At 48.8% G+C, this 17828-nt stretch overlaps 2 protein-coding genes and 1 non-coding gene across 3 annotated transcripts in view; 2 read left to right on the top strand and 1 right to left on the bottom strand.

The window, feature by feature from the left end:
• The window catches only part of RANBP10 (RAN binding protein 10), a 59687-nt gene extending 55946 nt beyond the window's left edge, over positions 1–3741 (bottom strand). The window contains exons 1-2 of the mRNA XM_054579306.1: positions 3465–3741; positions 2560–2671 (exon numbers count right to left, since the gene is read on the bottom strand). Coding sequence (XP_054435281.1) covers positions 2560–2671; positions 3465–3699 — 347 coding nt within the window. The 5' untranslated portion in view covers positions 3700–3741. The remainder of the gene's footprint in view (positions 1–2559; positions 2672–3464) is intronic.
• Positions 3742–4302: 561 nt separating this feature from the next.
• On the top strand, positions 4303–17811 carry TSNAXIP1 (translin associated factor X interacting protein 1). The gene is made up of 16 exons (XM_054579047.1): positions 4303–4349; positions 7906–8005; positions 12109–12224; positions 12372–12498; positions 13597–13690; positions 14259–14455; positions 14869–15004; positions 15435–15604; positions 15685–15844; positions 15934–16064; positions 16225–16350; positions 16462–16614; positions 16717–16826; positions 17028–17154; positions 17252–17358; positions 17571–17811. The coding sequence occupies exons 1-16, from the start codon at positions 4303–4305 to the stop codon at positions 17809–17811; spliced, it is 2142 nt and encodes a 713-aa protein (XP_054435022.1).
• On the top strand, positions 5288–5451 carry LOC129075333 (U1 spliceosomal RNA). The gene has a single exon (XR_008529637.1). It is a non-coding gene; the product is annotated as a U1 spliceosomal RNA (small nuclear RNA).
• Positions 17812–17828: the final 17 nt, after the last annotated feature.

The following is a 17828-nucleotide window of genomic DNA, read 5'->3' as shown; positions in this document are numbered from 1 at the left end:
TCACCCTGCACCTAACAGGGCCTGGCACACAGTAGGTATGAATAAATACTCTATAAACACTTAAAATGAAACTTTCTAATTAGATGAGCTTTGTGTACTTAGCATGTTTTTCTACAAAGGTATCACAGAACAAAGCCCTTTCTGAAAAACAATGACACTGACAACGGGGTTCATAAGCGCCTTTCACAAAAGAGGCTCGTACTCCAGTCTATAGAAAAACACACTTACAGGTTCAATGAAATGGTAAGTCAATCAAGCCCAGTCCAGAGCGCGTCACACTTGTCTGGCCCCACTCAGCACTAAGCACCTTTTAGTTCTGTCCCCTAAGAACACTGTGATCCCCTAAGAATCCAGCTGGACATTCTATCACTCTACCCAGGGAAGGAATACAATAAAGAAAGGCAGCATAGAGACACATGTCTGGGATTAGACAAGGACATCTGACAAGTTAGGCCACTCTACTGCACACCCTAAGCCCTGTGGCCAGGGCAGGTCACCAAACATCTTGGGGGCTCATGTCTCAACCACAAAAAGGTCCATCATCATCATCTGCTCCAGACACTTTCCAGAGATGCTGTGAGGATCAACTAGGTGATACCGAAAAGCTACTCAACCAGTTAACACCTGAGTCATGCACCAAACCTGGGTCAGAAACACACCTCCAACACTGACAGGTAACAGGAAACAAGCTGATAATTGTCTGTCCTGTAACTGCCCTTGGTCTCCTCGAAACTACCCCTGGCTCATACCAACATCTGGCTACACCCTAGCCACAAGAAGGCTCTCAGGGATTCCATAAAAAGGCCATGATAGGACATTCGTATATTTGTTATTTGATAGTGGTCAATTGAAGCAGGCTACCAAGGAATATGCGACTGGGACCTTTTTAAAACTGAGCTTTCCAGGTCAGCTCATTGGCTACAGTTACCACATGCGAAAATGCTGAGGACAGAAGCTGGGAGAAGACGTCCAACTTTAATTTTACAGGCAACACCTACAGTAAGGCAATCTAACAAGACTCAGGGCCCTTCCAACAAGATTCACTTACAACTGAAATGTTAAAAGTCAGTTGAAGGAATCTAGGTCTTTACATTTAAACATTCCCCTTCTGAAAACCTGTTCTCTTCTCTTATTAACTCCGCTGTTTTCTATGATAAGGATTTCAGAGAAAACAATCCATTTTCCTTCCTACAAGTTTAAGAAATGCCCCGTAGTTTCTTTGGCCATATGAGGCTCCAGCACCTACATTTCAGTCTATATTGCAACTGTTTTTGCAGTGTTTGCTTTAACAAGTCATTCTCATCCACAATGGTTCAAACACATTAATAATACGTGCTTTTATCAGAGGGTGGGGAAAAGGGAAAATAGAAGTGTTAAAGCCCTCCAATAATACAATATGTTTCCTATCTGTACATGTACTAGGTGGAGATAAAAGTAAAAAATATAATAGCTTGCCATGATCAGAATTCAGAATCACAGCATTCTGGGATTAAAAGCAGCTTACACGCAGGCCTAGGTCCCCACAGTACAGAAGAGGAAAGCCCCATAATCAACCCATGATCACATAACCCTCTCAAGTAGTGATGTTACAACGTCACTGAGAGAGGAGGCAAAGCTCTGACTCTGGCGATCCTGCCCCCAGTATAGCTGCCTGGCACCACAAGGGGACAGTTCCTAGGAAGGAGAGTATTATGTATGTTTAACAACACATACTCAGGGTTGGCATGAAGGTCACTTGGGGTGGGGGTGTGCAGTTGGCAAACTCCCTACATCAGACCTAAGAGGGAAGCCTTTCCAAGACAGTTGCAATCATGTTATTTCATAACTAAGACACCTGCTTCATCACAATCACTGGAAAAAAGGGAGACTAGGAGAAGGAAGCAGAAAAATGAAAAATCTTCCCTCTGATTTCTTATGTCTTCTTCGATCACCCTAAAATAGGAAGCCTCCCTAATGCTGACTTTAATGAGGGCCTTCCTAAAGCTGGTCCAACTGGTGTTCCAGTCCCTAGAAAAACAAGTTTATGAGCAGCATAAAGTCACCTGACTCTGACCATGTGCATGCTGTTTACCTTGAGATGACAAGCCAGTAGCTGCCACAGCCTTGACGAATGCTGTGGAAACTCTACTATCCCTTTGAAGGCTACTGGGGCCTCTTTGTGACTAAGTGCCCTAAAAAAAGAACTTTGAATACAGCAAGAGTGTGAAAGAAGGGAAGTCACAAACACCACACTTCAGTGGGGGGAATCCCATTCTAGACACTGAATTGTTAATGTAAACTTGTTACTTGTTTCCTTGACCTGTGAGGTATCTCATTACAATATCACTAAAGAGAAGTCCCCTCCTCTGCCCTGCAATGCAAAGTCATCAAGGGCTGATGCTTAGACCAGGCCATGCCTACAGTCAGGTAAGAGATAGCCCACTATTCAACCCTCTGCATCCCAGGCCCATGTGGCTCAGCAGCTCACAACATTCACGGGTGTCAGCTGGGAGACCTTGAACTCTGACCACAGGGAATAGCTTGGCGTTGGGGGAAAGAAGGTGGTAAGGAGGAGCTTACCCATCTCTTCCTTTGCTGACAATCTTCACCTCAAAGTAATAAATGCCACAGGCAGCAGGTATGGGGTGGGTGGCACGCACTGAGGCCGCATCTTTGTGATTTTTGCCATGACCTAATTGGAGAGGGCAAGGAATAAATTTCAGCACAAGGAAATGCAAATGGGGACCTCATTCTTCTCTGCTCCATGGCAACTTCACCACTCCATGGCCAGAGGAAGCCCTTACATAGTCTACAGAATAATCAGACAACAACTGAGCAAACACACAAACCTCCCACCTTTGGCTCACCTCCTCCTGAGAATAGCAGCCCTGCCTGAGACTGAAGTCCCAAACAAACCAAGGGAGGGTACAGACAATGCAGATGCATGAGAGAGATTTCCCACTGCTGTTTGCAGTCATCACTCTAGAACACAGGCAGCTCACCTGGGAGACCAGGGGGGGAAGGAGGCAGCCCTGGAAGACAACCGCCCCCCTGACTTTAGCACAGAACCCCAGGAGCAGTCTGTGAGTCCGGCAGGTGAGCAAGCTCGTAGGCCTCTGGCCATTGGCGAAGACACAACCACCTCTTTCTTCAGACACTGCTGAAACTAAGCAGCGGTGAAGAAGGGCCCAGATGGAGTTGGAGCTATCCCAGGACAAGCAGAAAGGCCCTTGGGTGGAAGATCCAACCCAGCACTGGGTCTGGACACCTGTTGCAGATCTCTTGACATTAGGTGTCTCCAGGAAGAGCAGACGAGGCACTCGACCCTCGGCCTGATCAGTCCCACCACCCTGGACACCCGCAGGGGCTAAGGCCTAACTCGGAGCACAGAGCTGGGGAAGAGGAGTGATGGGGTAGGGGATGGGCAGCACAGCCTCCCCACAGAGGCTCTGGACTTTTCCCCCTGCAGCAAAACAGGCCAATACCTTTGTAGTGGACGCGGAGGTTGCCCTGGGAGAGGCCGATGTAGTTATACTTGTCCTTGGGGCTCCAGGAGCGCGGCAGCGGCGTCTCATGCTGGTTAACCGCGGGGTACAGGCGTTGCAGGCGCCGGCTCAGCTCCTGCTCCCCTGGGGACGGCAGCCCGCCCCCAGCGGCCCCGCCGGAGGAGTCTCCAGCCTGCGGGCTCCCAGCTCCCGGGTCCGCCGTCGCTGCCGCCATCTTGGAGGGAGCTGCTATTGTGTCACTGGGGGCGGGGAGGAGCTGGACCAGATCCGCCCCGCTCAGCCAATGATCCGCAAGTCTACCGAGGCCGCAGGGAAACCGAGTCCGAGTCCGGCGCCTCTCTTTGGACACGGCCACACCTCGCCACATCTCGAACTCTATATCCCATAATGCAGAGCCCTACATAGGCGGACCAACTCGGGCTGGGAAGGAACTTTGGGAGATGTAGTACAAATCGGCTCAGCCATAAGCCTGTGCAGCCGAGACTTTTGGACACTGAAAACTACAATTCCCGCCAGCAATACGGCTCTGGCCCCTCAGTTTAGCTCACTGCCCCATGGCCTCTGTTTAGCCCCCTGCTTCGGTTCTGGTAGCTAGAGTCAAATCCACTGTAGTGATTGATTGTGAGGGTACCCCGCTCCCAGATCCGAGTCCATTTTTGCTATTTTGCCTTCCTCCCAGACGCGGGCACAGGACTCGAGGGCGTGTCATAACCCTGACCCCGCCCGCGCCATTGGGCTGCTGGGGCCTGGTCGCCATGGCGACGGACTGTACACTACCTCAGCTTCTCAGGCCTCGGATGCCGGCTGTCGGAGGGTCATGGCCTCCTCTACGCCACGGAGCTCCGGCTTCGCGACCACAACGAGGTAGGCGCTGGCTGGGCTGAGGGCGGAGAGGAAGGCTTAAATACAGAAAAAAAAAAGCCACCTGGTGCGGACCTTTGCACCTCCCGCCTCTGTCCATTAGTCTGGGATCGGTGGTACAGAAACAGAATCTCGGATGAATTGTCAGCCCAGTGAGGACGTTACGTGGCAGCAAAAGGACAGGCGCACTTCATCATTAGTAACAGCTAGCTTGTTTGTACTGAATGTGTTTGTGTAACAGGTGCTTTACATTCCACATTTAACTCTCACAACAACTCTATGAGGTAGCAATATCACCATTTTAGAAATGAAGAACTAGAAGCCTGGAGAGTTCATGTGCTTTACATATGTTTGTAAGTGGTGGAGCTAGGATTTGAATCGAACCATGTGAGACTGAACCTGAGCGCTTGGGTAAACTGGCTATGCATCCATTACTTCTGACAAAGATACCTGTCAAATTGCTGGCTGACTCCAAGCAGACCAGACGCATTCCACAGCCTCAGGGTAGCTTCTGCCTGTATTCGGAGGTGTAGCCTCTGGGCATTGAAAAATATAACAAGCTGTTAGCCAGGAAAGCCACAGAGTATACAGATTAGATAAAAAATTTTGGCTAAATACTTTTCTAGCTTTGGGACCTCAGAGAAGGCCCTTAAATTTCCAGGCCTCTGCTTCTATATCTCAAACATGGGGAGGAAGCAGCCCACATCACATTGTTGGGAACATTTAGGCAGAATATATGATGTTCTCATCATAGCTTTTGCATATAACAGGCATCCAAAAATGTTGAATTATTGTAGTTTCCCTCTCTACTCATTCCCAAAGAAAAAAACCTGACCTCACCTAAACTCTAATCCTTCAAGTTCTGCTGCCTTGACAGAGAAATCCTGCAGAAGTCAGGAAATTAAATGCCAATTTGATTATTTGATCCAAAGCTAAGATGAATACTTACCTGGCAGGGGAGATACCATGATCACGAAGGTGGTTTTCCCAGGGCGAGGCTTATCCATTGCACTCCGGATGTGCTGACCCCTGCGATTTCCCCAAATGTGGGAAACTCGACTGCATAATTTGTGGTAGTGGGGGACTGCGTTCGCGCTCTCCCCTGAAAAAGAAAAGAAAAAAAAAAAACAAAGCTAAGATGAATTCTCAAGAACTAGACTGTAGGCTTGAGTGATGTTACCCAGCCAGGAATGATTTAGGAAACTGCAACCATCTTTTAAAAAGACATGAAACAGACTCAGAAAAAGAGTTCCCGTTTGTTTTAAGAAGAAGGCATAATGTAACTGCTGAAGCTGAATTTGGCGGGAGTAAAAAACATCATTCTTTTCTGTCCGTGTTCTTCACTCACCAATATTTAATGCCGTACGTTGAGCCGGGATCACTGTTTGCCTTAGAGGCACAGTGTAGGGGGTCCTCCTCCAGCTCCTTTTAGAGCAGAGTCAGCATGATGATGAGTAGGCCAGAATTTAGCCCTATAGATATGTCAACAGGACCCTCTAAAAGAGACCTTCAAATTGCACATTTCCCCAGAGCAAGTTTCTCTTCCCCTTTGGCTTCCTCCTTTCATCCTCACATTCTGGGCATAGTGGCTTGGTAGATGGAATTCAGCGCTTGAGTTCACTCAATACCAGGACATAATTACCCCCTGACAAACCCACTCTCTACCGTTATTTAAATGACTCCATTTTCTCCATCTTTAAAGTAGAAATATAGATATCTGTTTCCTGCCCCGCCCCGAGGATTGGTGTGAAATATTTAATATAGTACTAAAGGAACTTGGGGTAGTTAACACATATACAATATACAGATAATGGCCCTGGCTGGTGTGGCTCAGTGGATTGAGTTCCAGCCTGTGAACCAAAGGGTCCCAATCAGGGCACAGGCCTGGGTTGTGGACCAGGTCCCCAGTGCGGGGCGAGTGAGAAGCAACCACACATTAATGTTTCTCTCCCTCTCTTCCCCTCTCTAAGAATAAGTAAACTCTTAAAAAAATATATATGTATATACAGATGATGTAATATAGAATTGTACCTGTGAAACCTATATAAATTTATTAACCAATGTCTCCCCAATAAATTCAATAAAAAATAAAAATAAAATACTAAAGGAGCATCCTAAACTTTTGGGGTAAGTATATAGTCTCCACAAGGTGTTTTTTAAATCACTATTATTTGTAAGTGTGTTTTTGACTGTTGTCTCCCTTGACATTCAAAACTAACAACATCTGTTACATACTGACCTTTTCCACTTGGCAACTTATCAGGATTTGGAGAGTTCCCCAAAATTTTCTTGCCTACTTTGCTTTATGTGGTAGCTCCCATGGGAGTAAGAAAAACAGTTTGGAAAATTTATTAGTCTTGACAAGAAGATATTGATTTAACCCAGTGAGCAGAGGGGTTGATCTGCTGTATCAGACCCATGAACATCTGGGCAAAAACCCTTCCTTTTCCACACCAGTTGCTTATGCAACACTGTTTGCTCACACTTGTTTGGTTTAGAGACAATGGAGATCTGGAGTTTGGGATGTCACTGCTCCGTGGAATAGGGCTAAGAAACCCTGCGGGACAGAGTTTCCCAACTGGGTTCATGTTATTGCTTTCAACTTCCCTGGAGTTTGAATGGTCCCAATCTCACTTTTATGGACAAAGACACTGAGTTTCAGAGATTAAACCACACGCCCAAGGTCGCCAGCTAGCAAGAGGAATGGAGACAAGTCTATCTGACAGCATAAGTCAACCCCCCATACACACCATGAATTGTTGGAATTGTGTCTTCCTTTTCTTTAACCTAGATCTGCTGTTCACATGCAGCTCTCCCCGTGGACTCTTAAATGCCTTCCTAACTTGAGCAAGGATGGCTCCCCCAAGAGGCCTAGGGGTTAAAGACCTCCTTAGTACCCACTTTTCTCCCATCCTGCTGTCACAATTAACATCTGTGCAGTTCCTTACAGTTTACAGCCTATTTTTGCATATCTCTTTTGCTCTTATTTAAACTTTACAACAACTTTGTGAGACAGGAAAAGCAAGAATTGTCTGCATTTCCTTTTGAGGAAACTGGGCTTAGAGAGGTTAAATGACTGTTGGTACCAAAGATGTCTGCCGCGAGGCCCTATAAGCCAATAAGTGTAGGATTGAGATCCCCACCCTGGCTTTTAGACCCCAGACTGTGTGCTGCTTGTCTTATAGCACCTGTTTTTCTTATCACACCCCCAGAGTGTGCCAATCGTGTACATGAAAGTGTCATCTCAGCCACAGCTGAACACCAAATGGAAGTATAGGCCCACAGGGTTCTCTGGGTTCGTGGTGAGGGTATAATACAGCAGCAGAAATTGGTGAGACTCTGGTGATGAGAAGGTTTCTGGGAATGTAGGAAAATGGTTTGGGCTCAGGGCCAGGAGCTTGTTGGCAGCATCACTGGAAATCTGGAGGCAGCACTGGGAAGACCCGGAGCCTGGCTCTGAGATCGGAGGAGGGCATGTCTTGTAAATCTGGAAAGGGTAGAAGTGCTCTCCCCACTCAGGGCTCTGTCACCCACCCTTTTCTTCCCCTTCTCTGTGCAGAAGACAACCAAGGCGTTCGCGAGTGACCATAGATGAGTCCTTCCTAGCAGAAACCAATAATATTCAGAAATGCAAGCTTTCTCAGAAACGGAAGACACTGGTTAGTGGTGATGTCCTATTGTAACCCCATATGTCAGTCCCTGGATCTCATCTGCTTCCCTCTCTGCAATCCAAAAACACCACCCACCTGAAACATGCCCCCGTCGGACAGCTTCTCCCAGCAGGGGAGTGTAGCTCACAGAGGCCAGGGGCACCAGGCTTTGGGGTGAATGTGCACACTTGCCACACCTCAGTCCCAGACTCCCCAGCAGAGAGCGACTCTGCTCATGCCCGTGGACATCCTTCATCTGCAACTCAGCATTCTGGAGTGGATAACATTTCTTCTTCTTCTTCTTTTTTAAAATCTGTTTTAGAGAGGGGGAGGAAGAGAGACAGAGATGTCAATTTATCGTACCACTTAGTTGTTCATTCATTGGTTTCTTCTTGTATGTGCCCTGACAAGAGATCAAACCTGCAACCTTGGCGTAACAGGACTATGCTCTAATCAACTGAGCTACCTGGCCAGGGCTGTGGACCTCATTTCTTCATCCAGCCTGTCATGTCCCAGGCATTGTGCTAGATGCAGGGATGGTCCCACAAGATCTGCCGAGGTCCTTCAGGTCTTTATGACCCAAGTGCCTGATAGAGTACTTGAGTGGCTGGCATATGTGCTCCGTAAATGCTTTGAGGAGATGTGTGAAGGCAGGAACAAAGAGCTGCCCCTTCGTTGCATTGTGGGTGGGGTTAGATGTAAGGGCTCTTTACCAGCCTCAGGAAAGTTCCTTCCTCCATTCCTGTTCTTTAAAGTTTTTGTATAAAAATTGATGCTGTCTTACTAAGTAATTTAGGGCTTTTGTTGATACAAGATTTACAGCCCTTACCCAGATCTCACAGATGAATAAAACACACTTGCGCAAACATAACCCCAGCTCATAGTGAAGCACTGTGGGCTGTGTTGTGGTTTTCCTTGTGTGAGTGTATCTTGTGTGGAGGGTATGGGGATGGGGACACATGGATGTGAGGTTGGGGACTCCCAACACATGGACGCTGACTCCAGGGAGGTGAAATGGGGTAATGTGGACTCTTTGGGGGTACCAAGTACAGCCACGGCCCTGCAAGACCCAATGAGTTGGGGTGCTCACTCCCAGTTCTCCCTCAGCTGCCACCTACCCAGTGGACCTGGGTCCAAGCCCTTTATCTCTCTTTCCTGCCGTGGCAGCTACGCTGTGCTCAGCCACCAGGGGGCATTGTTCCCTCCCACCCACCCCACCCACCCCACCCACCACTCACCCCTGGGGCCACCCTTCCAGGTTTTCACCTTCCAGCTACCAGCCTGTGGAGACCTTCCCTAACAATTACATCAGTTTTGACAGTCTTTAAAAAAACCCCACAACTTTCTGGCTTGATTTTTAAGTTTGGCTCCTCTCATTTTTCCAATTTGTCTATTTCTACTCTTGTTTCCTATTAAAGAAAAAAAATCTATTGTTTATAGTTCTTTTCCTTTTCACGCTACTAGTCTTAAGGCTATCTTTCTTAATAGCAAAAGAATTTTAAGCAATTAAAATAAATACCTGTGAGTGCTTCTCTGATCATGTCCCAAACATTTTGAACATGTAATTGTAACATTTCTATAACATTTTGTATTTTTTTTAGTTTTTAGTTGTTTTTATTGTTGTTCAATTACAGTTGTCCCCCCTTTTTCCCCATTACTCCTCCCTGCCCTACCCACCCCCCACTTCCCACATTCAGTCTGTCCTCTTCCCCCCACCCCTGCCCTGTTGTCTTTGCCCTTGGGTCCTTTATACACGTTCCTTGACTTGACTCTTCCTCTTCTTTCCCCTGATATCCCCCTCCCCTCTGGTCACCGTCAGTTTGTTCTTTATTTCCACGTCTCTGGTACTGTTTTGCACGCTTGTTTGTTGTGTTGATTAGGTTCTACTTATGGGTGAGGTCATATGGTATTGGTCTTTTTGTATTTTTATTATACGTATTAAATGGGTCAGGAAGCCCTGGCTGGTGTGGCTCAGTGGATTGTCACCTAGCAAACCAAAAGGTCGCCGGTTTGATCCCCAGTCAGGGCACATGCCTGGGCTGTGGGCCAGGTCCCCAGATGGGGCATGTGAGAGGCAACGGATTGATGTATCTCTCACACACTGATCTTTCTCTCAATCTCTTTCTCCCTCCCTTCTCCTCTCTCTAAAAATGAATAAATAAAAATCTTTATAACTAAATAAATAAATGGGACAGGAAAAGCCCTGACCAGGTAGGTCAGTTGCTTGCAGTGTCATCCCAATATGCCAGAGTTGTGGGTTTGATCCTGGGTCAGGGCACATACAAAAATCAACCACTGAGTGTGTAAGTAAGTGGAACAACAAACTGATGTTTCTCTCCCTCTCTCTCCCTTCCTCCCTCTTTCTAAAACATCAATATTTATTTTTTTAAAGATTTTATTTATTTATTTATAGAGAGGGGGAAGGAGGGAGAAAGGGAAACATCAATGTATGGTTGTCGAGCGCTGCCTACTGGGGACCTGGCCACAACCTAGGCATGTGCCCTGACTGGTGCATCAAGCCAGCAACCCTTTGGTTCACAGGCCAGCACTCAATCCACTGAGCCACACCAGCCAGGACTAAAAAATCAATTTAGAAAAAGGGTCAGTAAAAATATGAATTTATTTTTTTAATTTCTAAGTGGTCAAATTTTTTAGAGGTATATGTATATTATCAGTTCCTATTTTCATTGCATTATATCAGCAAGTGCAAGGTACAGTTGACCGCTGAACAACATGGGTTTGAAGTGCACAGGTTCACTTATGTGTAGATTTTTTTCAATAAATAAATATATTGGAAAAGTTTTCGAAGATTTGTACCAATTTGAATAAACTCAAAGACAAAGAAAAACCTTTGATTTTCTTCTTCCTTTCTTTCTTTCTTTTATCCTCATTCAATGACATGCTTATTGATTTATAGAGGGGGAGGGAGGGAGAAAAAGATGGAGAGAAACATCGATTGTAAGAGAGAAACATTGATTGGTTGCCCCGACTGGGGACTGAACCTGCAACCCAGACATATGCCCCAACTGGGAATCAGACCCACAACCTTTGGGTTTCTGGGACAACACCCAACCAACTGAGCCATCTGACGAGGGCAAACCTTTGATTTTCTTAATATTTTTTCCTCTGTTGTACTTTATTATAAGAATACAGTATAGCCCTGGCTGGTGTGGCTCAGTGGATTGAGCGCTGGCCTGCAAACTAAAAGGTTGACAGTTGGATTCCCCATCAGGACACATACTTGGGTTGCAAGCCAGATCCCCAGCTGGGTGAGCGAGAGGCAACCGACTGATGTTTCTTTCACACATCAATGTTTCCCTCTCTTTCCGCCTCCCTTCCCCTCTCTCTAAAAATAAGTAAAATCTTAAAAGAAAAGAATATAATACATAATATATGTAACATATACAATGTGTTAATCAATTGTTTATGTTATCAATAAGGCTTCCAGTCAACAGTAGGCTTTCCGTAGTTCAGTTTTTGGCGAGTCAAAAGTTATACATGGATTTTTGATTGCATGGGGGTTGGTGTCCTTAACCCCCATGTTGTTCAAAGGTCAACTGTATATAGGTTCTGGTTTTAAAATGTGTTAAGACGTTACCTGTGGCCTATGGTTAGTTTTTGTGTATATTAGAAGATGGGGCCTGCTCTCCTCTATCTCTGTTTAGCTAGACTGTGTTATAGGGGCAAGGGCTGTGATCAGTATTCACATGTCTTTTCATAGCACAGGTATCCAATACTCACTGACATACCTACAAAAGAGAATCGCTCACCTTTACTGAGCTCCTAGGAGGTGCCTGAATCTGCGTAAGCCACCCTTTATGCTTTCTCATTGCACCCTCACATCAATACAATGTGATGGGAACGACAGCCATCCCCATTTTACAGATGCAGAAACTGAGGCTCAGAGAAGGTAAGCCTGTGGTCACACAGGTAATAAGGGAGATCTGGCATTTAATCTAAGCCCTTTCTCATTCTATAGCCCATTGTCATAATTAAGAACTATATTAAGAAATGTTGGGGGAAAAAATCACAAGTGGAGAAAGGAGGATGGAGAGGAGAAGCAGGAAGGGGAGGAGTGTTACCATGGTAATTTCACCTGTACCTTCCTGCAGCCTTTGTGTCAGCCATCCATGGGCGGCCACCTGTCCCCATGGCCCACACACACCAGTGGCCAGACCATTCTGTGTAATCGAAAGCCCTGTTCAGATGACTACCGGAGGCGAGCAGGGTAAGCTAGGGTCAGCTGGATGGTGGGCGGGCTGGTACAGACCCCACGCTGGGCCCAGAGACAGTGCAGGGGTGTGTGCTGCCCCAGACCAAGGATGCGAGGGCCTTGTGGGGTGCCCATCGCAACTCAGCCCACCACCCCCTGCAGTAGCTGGCAGCAGCAGCCCCTGGGCATTGCCAAACCGAGGTATCTGGAGCAGCTAGAGAACTACCTACGCAAGGAGCTCCTCCTGCTGGACCTGGGCACGGATTCTGCCCAGGAGCTGAGGCTGCAGGTCAGAGCCACAGAATAACTGTAGGGAGGGAAGGGAGAAGATGGGAGGAAACTTTACTCGCTAGGACTGAGCACTTCACACCTTCAGGAGAGACCGGCTTCTCCCAGCTCTTTTGGGTCCCCCTTCCTGGTAAATCTATGGGAAAGCCAGTGAGAAGGAAAGGCTGCCAGTATGGAACCGTAACTTAGCCGAGGCTTGAGTTTCCTTATCTGAGCCGAGTGGACTGGGTGCTGTTTCTAGTCCCTTTAGCTGTGATCCCTAGTATCCAGCTTGGGTCATAGGGTATCAGTGAATGGAGCCTGAATCCTGGCAGCTGGGCAAGCAGGGGTCTTACAGTGTCTACCATCCCAGTGACAGCAGTGCCAAGCTCCAGGAACTTAATCCAGACACATAAAAAGAGAGAAATCTAGATGCAACCTGGATTCTAGTACAAATTAGGAAGGGAATCACCAAATCCCTACCAAAATAAGGATGATGATGGGGAATCCCTCACTTACAACTTAGTCACTGGCAAAAGCATTTGCTGAGCACCATCTGAGTGCCAGGTCCTGGATGGGGCCTTATATTAGAGCTCACAGGCTGAACTCACCTCCCCAAGGAAGCAGGAACTCGAATAAGGCATAGGCTTAGGAAGTGGTGGCACTGGGATTCAAACTCGGCTGATTTGGGAACCTCTCCTTATACTACCAGAATGCAAGGCTAGACCTTTCAACCTTCTGCTCCCAAAGGGCTATAAGATGGGGGTGGGTGGGTGGGTGGGTGCTGGTGGGAGGCCAGGTGAGGCATAGTGTATGGAGGCTGGCTTCCTGGAGATCCAGAGATAGGGCTCAGGTACAGAGCGGGAAGTCCTGACCCAGGTCATCTACCAGGTCTCAGAGACAGCACCAGGAAAGGACTCTGGACAGCAGCTGAGAGAAACAGAACTGTCCCTCGTCCCTGGCACTGTGAGAGACGCAGGTGGTGCCTGGGGCATTTATTTGAATGTGGGTCACCTGGCAGCTTCATGCTACGATACTTCTAAGCCAAGTAAAGAAAAACAGGTCCCACTGAGGGAGGCAGGTATAGGTCAGGAGGTGACAGATACCCTTTTCTTGCCAGCCTTACAGAGAAATCTTTGAGTTCTTCATAGAGGACTTCAGATCATACAAACCATTGCTATCCTCCATCAAGAATGCATATGAGACGATGCTGGGTAAGACTGTAGCCAAGCTGCTTGGACCCAGACTGGAAGAGGCAGAGAGGATCCTCCTCTGACCTTCCGGGGCTCTGCAGCAGTGTGGGGGCAGCTACTCACTGAGCCTTGAGGCCACCAAGCCCTGCTTAGCCTTTTTGCCTCCACCATCCTGAGATAGGGCAGCTGACCCTCTCCTATCCTTGGGAAGCATAGTGGGGCAGTATCTGTAAGAAATAAAGGACCTTTTCTATTGAGAGTGAGTCCAGGAACAGAGGGAGTGCTTCCGGGAAGCAAGGAGGCTCCCCCTCCTCCACCATGCTCAGGAGGTGCCAGGCACGGTGCAGCTGTGAGACTAAAGGCTGTAGGGGGAAAAGGGCATAGGTGAGCCCCCAGTTCTCATCTGGGCTGTGCCCTTGGCTTAAAAGCAAGTGCAGGAAGACCTTAAGCAGGGACCATGCTTTGAATGAGGGATGAATAGATTCTTGGAGTTTGTAGGGGACATAGCCACTCACTGAGACCTTAAGACCAGTGTCTCCTGGCTGTTTTCCATGGCCCCAAAGACTCTCTCCCACCTGTCCCTGCTTAGCCCACCAGAGGGAGAAGATTCAGGCTTTGGAACCCCTCAAGGCCAAGCTTGTCACTGTGAAAGAGGAATGCAACGAAAGGATCCTGGCCATGAGGGCGGAAGAGAGAGCTGAAATTTCTGTGCTAAAGAAGGAGAAGATGAATTTGCTAAAACTTATTGACAAAAAGAATGAGGAGAAGATCTCATTGCAGAGTGAGGTGAAACGGAGCGGTATGGTGACCAACTCCCTGAATCCCTGCCATCCCAGGGGTGACCCCAGGCCTTGGGTGCTGAGGTAACCCGCTAACTCCCTTCGTTCTTCTACTTGGAATGACATACTGAGCCACCACCTCCCCAGAGCCACTACTACCCCCACACTCTGTCTTGACTCAGCACTGGCTCAGTGTGGCCCCAAATGCCAGCAGAGCTCTGCTCCTTTACTGCCAGACTTTCTCCACAGGACACACCGGCACTTTGCTGATTCTCAGGAATGGCCAGTCTCCCTCTTCCTCTAGCTTTCTTGTTCCCAGACCTTGATGGGGCCACCCCACACACATCCCATCCCACATAGTGACTAGCTGCATACAGGGGTCCAAAGGCAGCCCCTGACCATGCAGCACCTTCCCAACAGGTGACCAAACTGAGGAAGAATTTGGCTGAGGAGTACCTGCGCTACCTCACCGAGCGAGATGCCCGCAAGATCCTCATTGCAGACCTGAATGAGCTACGGTACCAGCGGGAAGACATGTCCCTAGCCCAGTCCCCAGGTAAGCTGGAGGTGGGTTTTTCTCCCTTGAGGAGGTGCTGGAGAATTGCCCCCATTCCTCACCCCCATTTATTTAACTCTCCTAATACTTGCTCATTTTGTGACCATTCATGATGGGAAATGTTTGCTGCCACCTGGATCTGTGGCTCTTCTGAGCTGGACTGAGAATCATAGACTCATTGTTTCAGTAGGAAACAATTTCTGGCAGCTGAGGCAGAAATTGTCCATGAGGGCAGGACAGACCTGGTATCCCTTGTCTTGGGCTTCTCCATTTAAGTCTTCAGCCATGGGCTGGTCGCCCGGCGGGGGGAAGACCCAGGGGTTCCCAAGCAGGAAGAGCAGAAGGACCTGGGATACACCCTGAGGGACACTCTAACCTGGGCTGCAGGCCCCAGAGCCATGGTGATTCGAGCTGGCAGGCCCCCTGGTAGGCATCTGGGGAGAGGACCCTGTGAAGTTAACACTGGCTCTGAAGATGACCCGGCAAGATCTGGCACGCACGCAGATGGAGCTCAACACCATGAAGGCCAACTTTGGAGATGTGGTACCCAGGAGGGACTTTGAAATGCAGGAGAAGACCAACAAGGATCTTCAGGAACAGGTGCTGGTGGGCAGGCAGGCCAGGTTGGGTAGGACAGGGTCATGCAGGTGGGTAGCAAGGACCAATCACCTTGCCCACAGCTGGACAGCCTGAGAGACGACTATGAAGAGGTCCGCAAGGAGCATGAGATACTGCTGCAGTTGCACATGAGCACGGTAAAGGAGCGGGACCAGTTTTATTCTGAGCTGCAGGAAATCCAGCGCACCTCCACACCACGGCCTAACTGGACCAGATGCGAAGGTAATGATAGCCGTTGGAGGTAATTGGGGTCCCAGGGATTGCTGCTCAAGTGTGCGGTCCAGACCCCACCTTCCTCTCTCCACTTGCAGGTGTGGTGGCTGGGGGCCCAGACCGCTGGCACATGCTGGCCCAGGGCAAGAACAGTGACCAGCTTGTGGATGTGCTCCTGGAGGAGATTGGCGAGGGGCTGCTCCGGGAGAAAGACTTCTTCCCTGGTCTGGTAGGGGAGTCCCTTGGCTCAGGCGGCTTGTGGCCAGAGTCAGAATGGCCAGGCCTTTCTGCTGAGACTTGAGGTTTTGGGGGAACCCTCTTGGGCTCTGCCTTGCTTGGGGGTGGGGCCACAGATGGGCTCAGTGAGGAGCTGACATTCTCCCTTCCAGGGTTATGAGGAATCTGTCCCCACTTTTCTTCGGTTTGACGGTGTTGTGGAGAACAAGAAACCAACAAAGAAGGATGTGATAAACATCCTCAAGGATGCCTGGAAGGAACGTCTTGCTGAGGAGCAGGTCAGACCTCACCAGCCATTCTGGCCAGGTTCCCTCAAGGTGCTAGGGAGCAGGGTGGAGGGCCACCAAACTGTGGGATGGCTAACGAAGCAGTCTTCCCCTACTCTGCAGAAAGAGGAGTTCCCAGATTTCTTCTTCAATTTCCTGGAGCGTCGATTTGGGCGTGCAGATGCCATGGCCTGGGCTTACACCATTTTTGAAAATATTAAGCTCTTCCACTCCAATGAGATCATGACTCAGTTCTATGCAATCCTGATGGAAAAAGTGAGCTTGGGTCTGGCTCCCCACCCTTTTTCCCCAGCATAGATCGGCTCTGTCTCTACCACTCCAAGAAGGAGCAAGTCAGTCATTGCTTCCTCCCTGCAGATGAGCGAAAGTGTTTATATCAAGCAGAAAGAGACAGTAACCCAGCTGCTGAAGGAGATGACAAATGTTGACAGTCAGAACGAGGGGCTACTAAGTATGGAGCAGTTAAGGTGAGAGGCTGGCCAGGCTACCTCAAAGTCCCGCCCGCCATGTCCTCTGGCCAGGCTCCCAGATGTACAGGGGGAAAGGAACCTAGTGGGAAGGGCCACAGCCTCAATGCTGGCTACCCTTTTGAGGGCTAGTAGGGCTAGAAAAAGGGTGCAGGCAGACGTGTGGACAGCCCTCAGCCAGGTCCTTGTGTTTCCCTACAGCACTGTCCTCAAGAGCTCCTTCCCCTTGAAGAAGGAGGAGAAAATTCAGGAGCTGATGGAGGCAGGGGGCTGGCATCCCAACAGCAGCAATGCAGACTTGCTCAGCTACCCCTCACTGTTTACAGAGGTGGGTGGGTGGGGGTCCAGGAACTTGCCCAGTCCTGCCCTAGCCTTTGCTAGGCCCTAGCCCAGGTGCCATCACCCTGTCTTGTGGTCCCTCCCAGGATGAGGAGGGCCAGAGTATGCCCTTTGTACAAAAGCTGTGGGAACAATACATGGATGAAAAGGATGAGTACTTACAGGAGCTAAAGCAGGAACTGGGCCTGGAACTGTGAGTGACCCTGGGGCCCTTAGGCCCACTTAGCCATAGGCAAGTCCCATAGGCTGGGCCACAAAGTAGCATCTCACGCCCCTGGTCTCCCTGTAGACTGAGCTTGCTGCTGGGCACTATATATTGCTCAAACCTGGCAGAAGGCATCTTGGGGTCTGGAGTGCAGGGTTGGGGGCAGTATCAAGGCCTATCTCTCTTTCCTTGTGGGGTAGCCATGATGAAGTGACCCTACCCAAGGTACGTGAGACACTGATGATCATCGATCCCAGCCTGGACAAGCAGACCCTGAACAGCTATTTGAGCCAAGCCTTCCAGGTCCCTCTGACAGAACTGCCAGAGGAGAATGAGGAGAAGGAAGCGGACATTGTGATGCAGCTCCAGACTGTTCTGGAACGGCTTCACATGATTGACATCAGGCGCAGGGGACCTCGGGAGCAGGAGCCTACAAGCTAGGGCCGCTGTGGGCAGCG

This window comes from Pteronotus mesoamericanus, unplaced genomic scaffold (assembly GCF_021234165.1).
Source record: "Pteronotus mesoamericanus isolate MK-2021 breed Mesoamerican mustached bat unplaced genomic scaffold, CSHL_Meso_final contig_52, whole genome shotgun sequence".
NCBI lineage: Eukaryota > Metazoa > Chordata > Mammalia > Chiroptera > Mormoopidae > Pteronotus > Pteronotus mesoamericanus.
This window is presented reverse-complemented; position numbering and strand designations above follow the sequence as displayed.

Bases quoted from the DNA above. Each gene is read 5' to 3' on its own strand.
- TSNAXIP1 (XM_054579047.1), top strand. From the start codon at position 4,303: ATGGCCTCCTCTACGCCACGGAGCTCCGGCTTCGCGACCACAACGAG. The intron at 16,615-16,716 runs GTGAGCTTGGGT...TCCTCCCTGCAG, and splicing joins ATGCAATCCTGATGGAAAAA to ATGAGCGAAAGTGTTTATAT. The intron at 16,827-17,027 runs GTGAGAGGCTGG...GTTTCCCTACAG, and splicing joins CTAAGTATGGAGCAGTTAAG to CACTGTCCTCAAGAGCTCCT.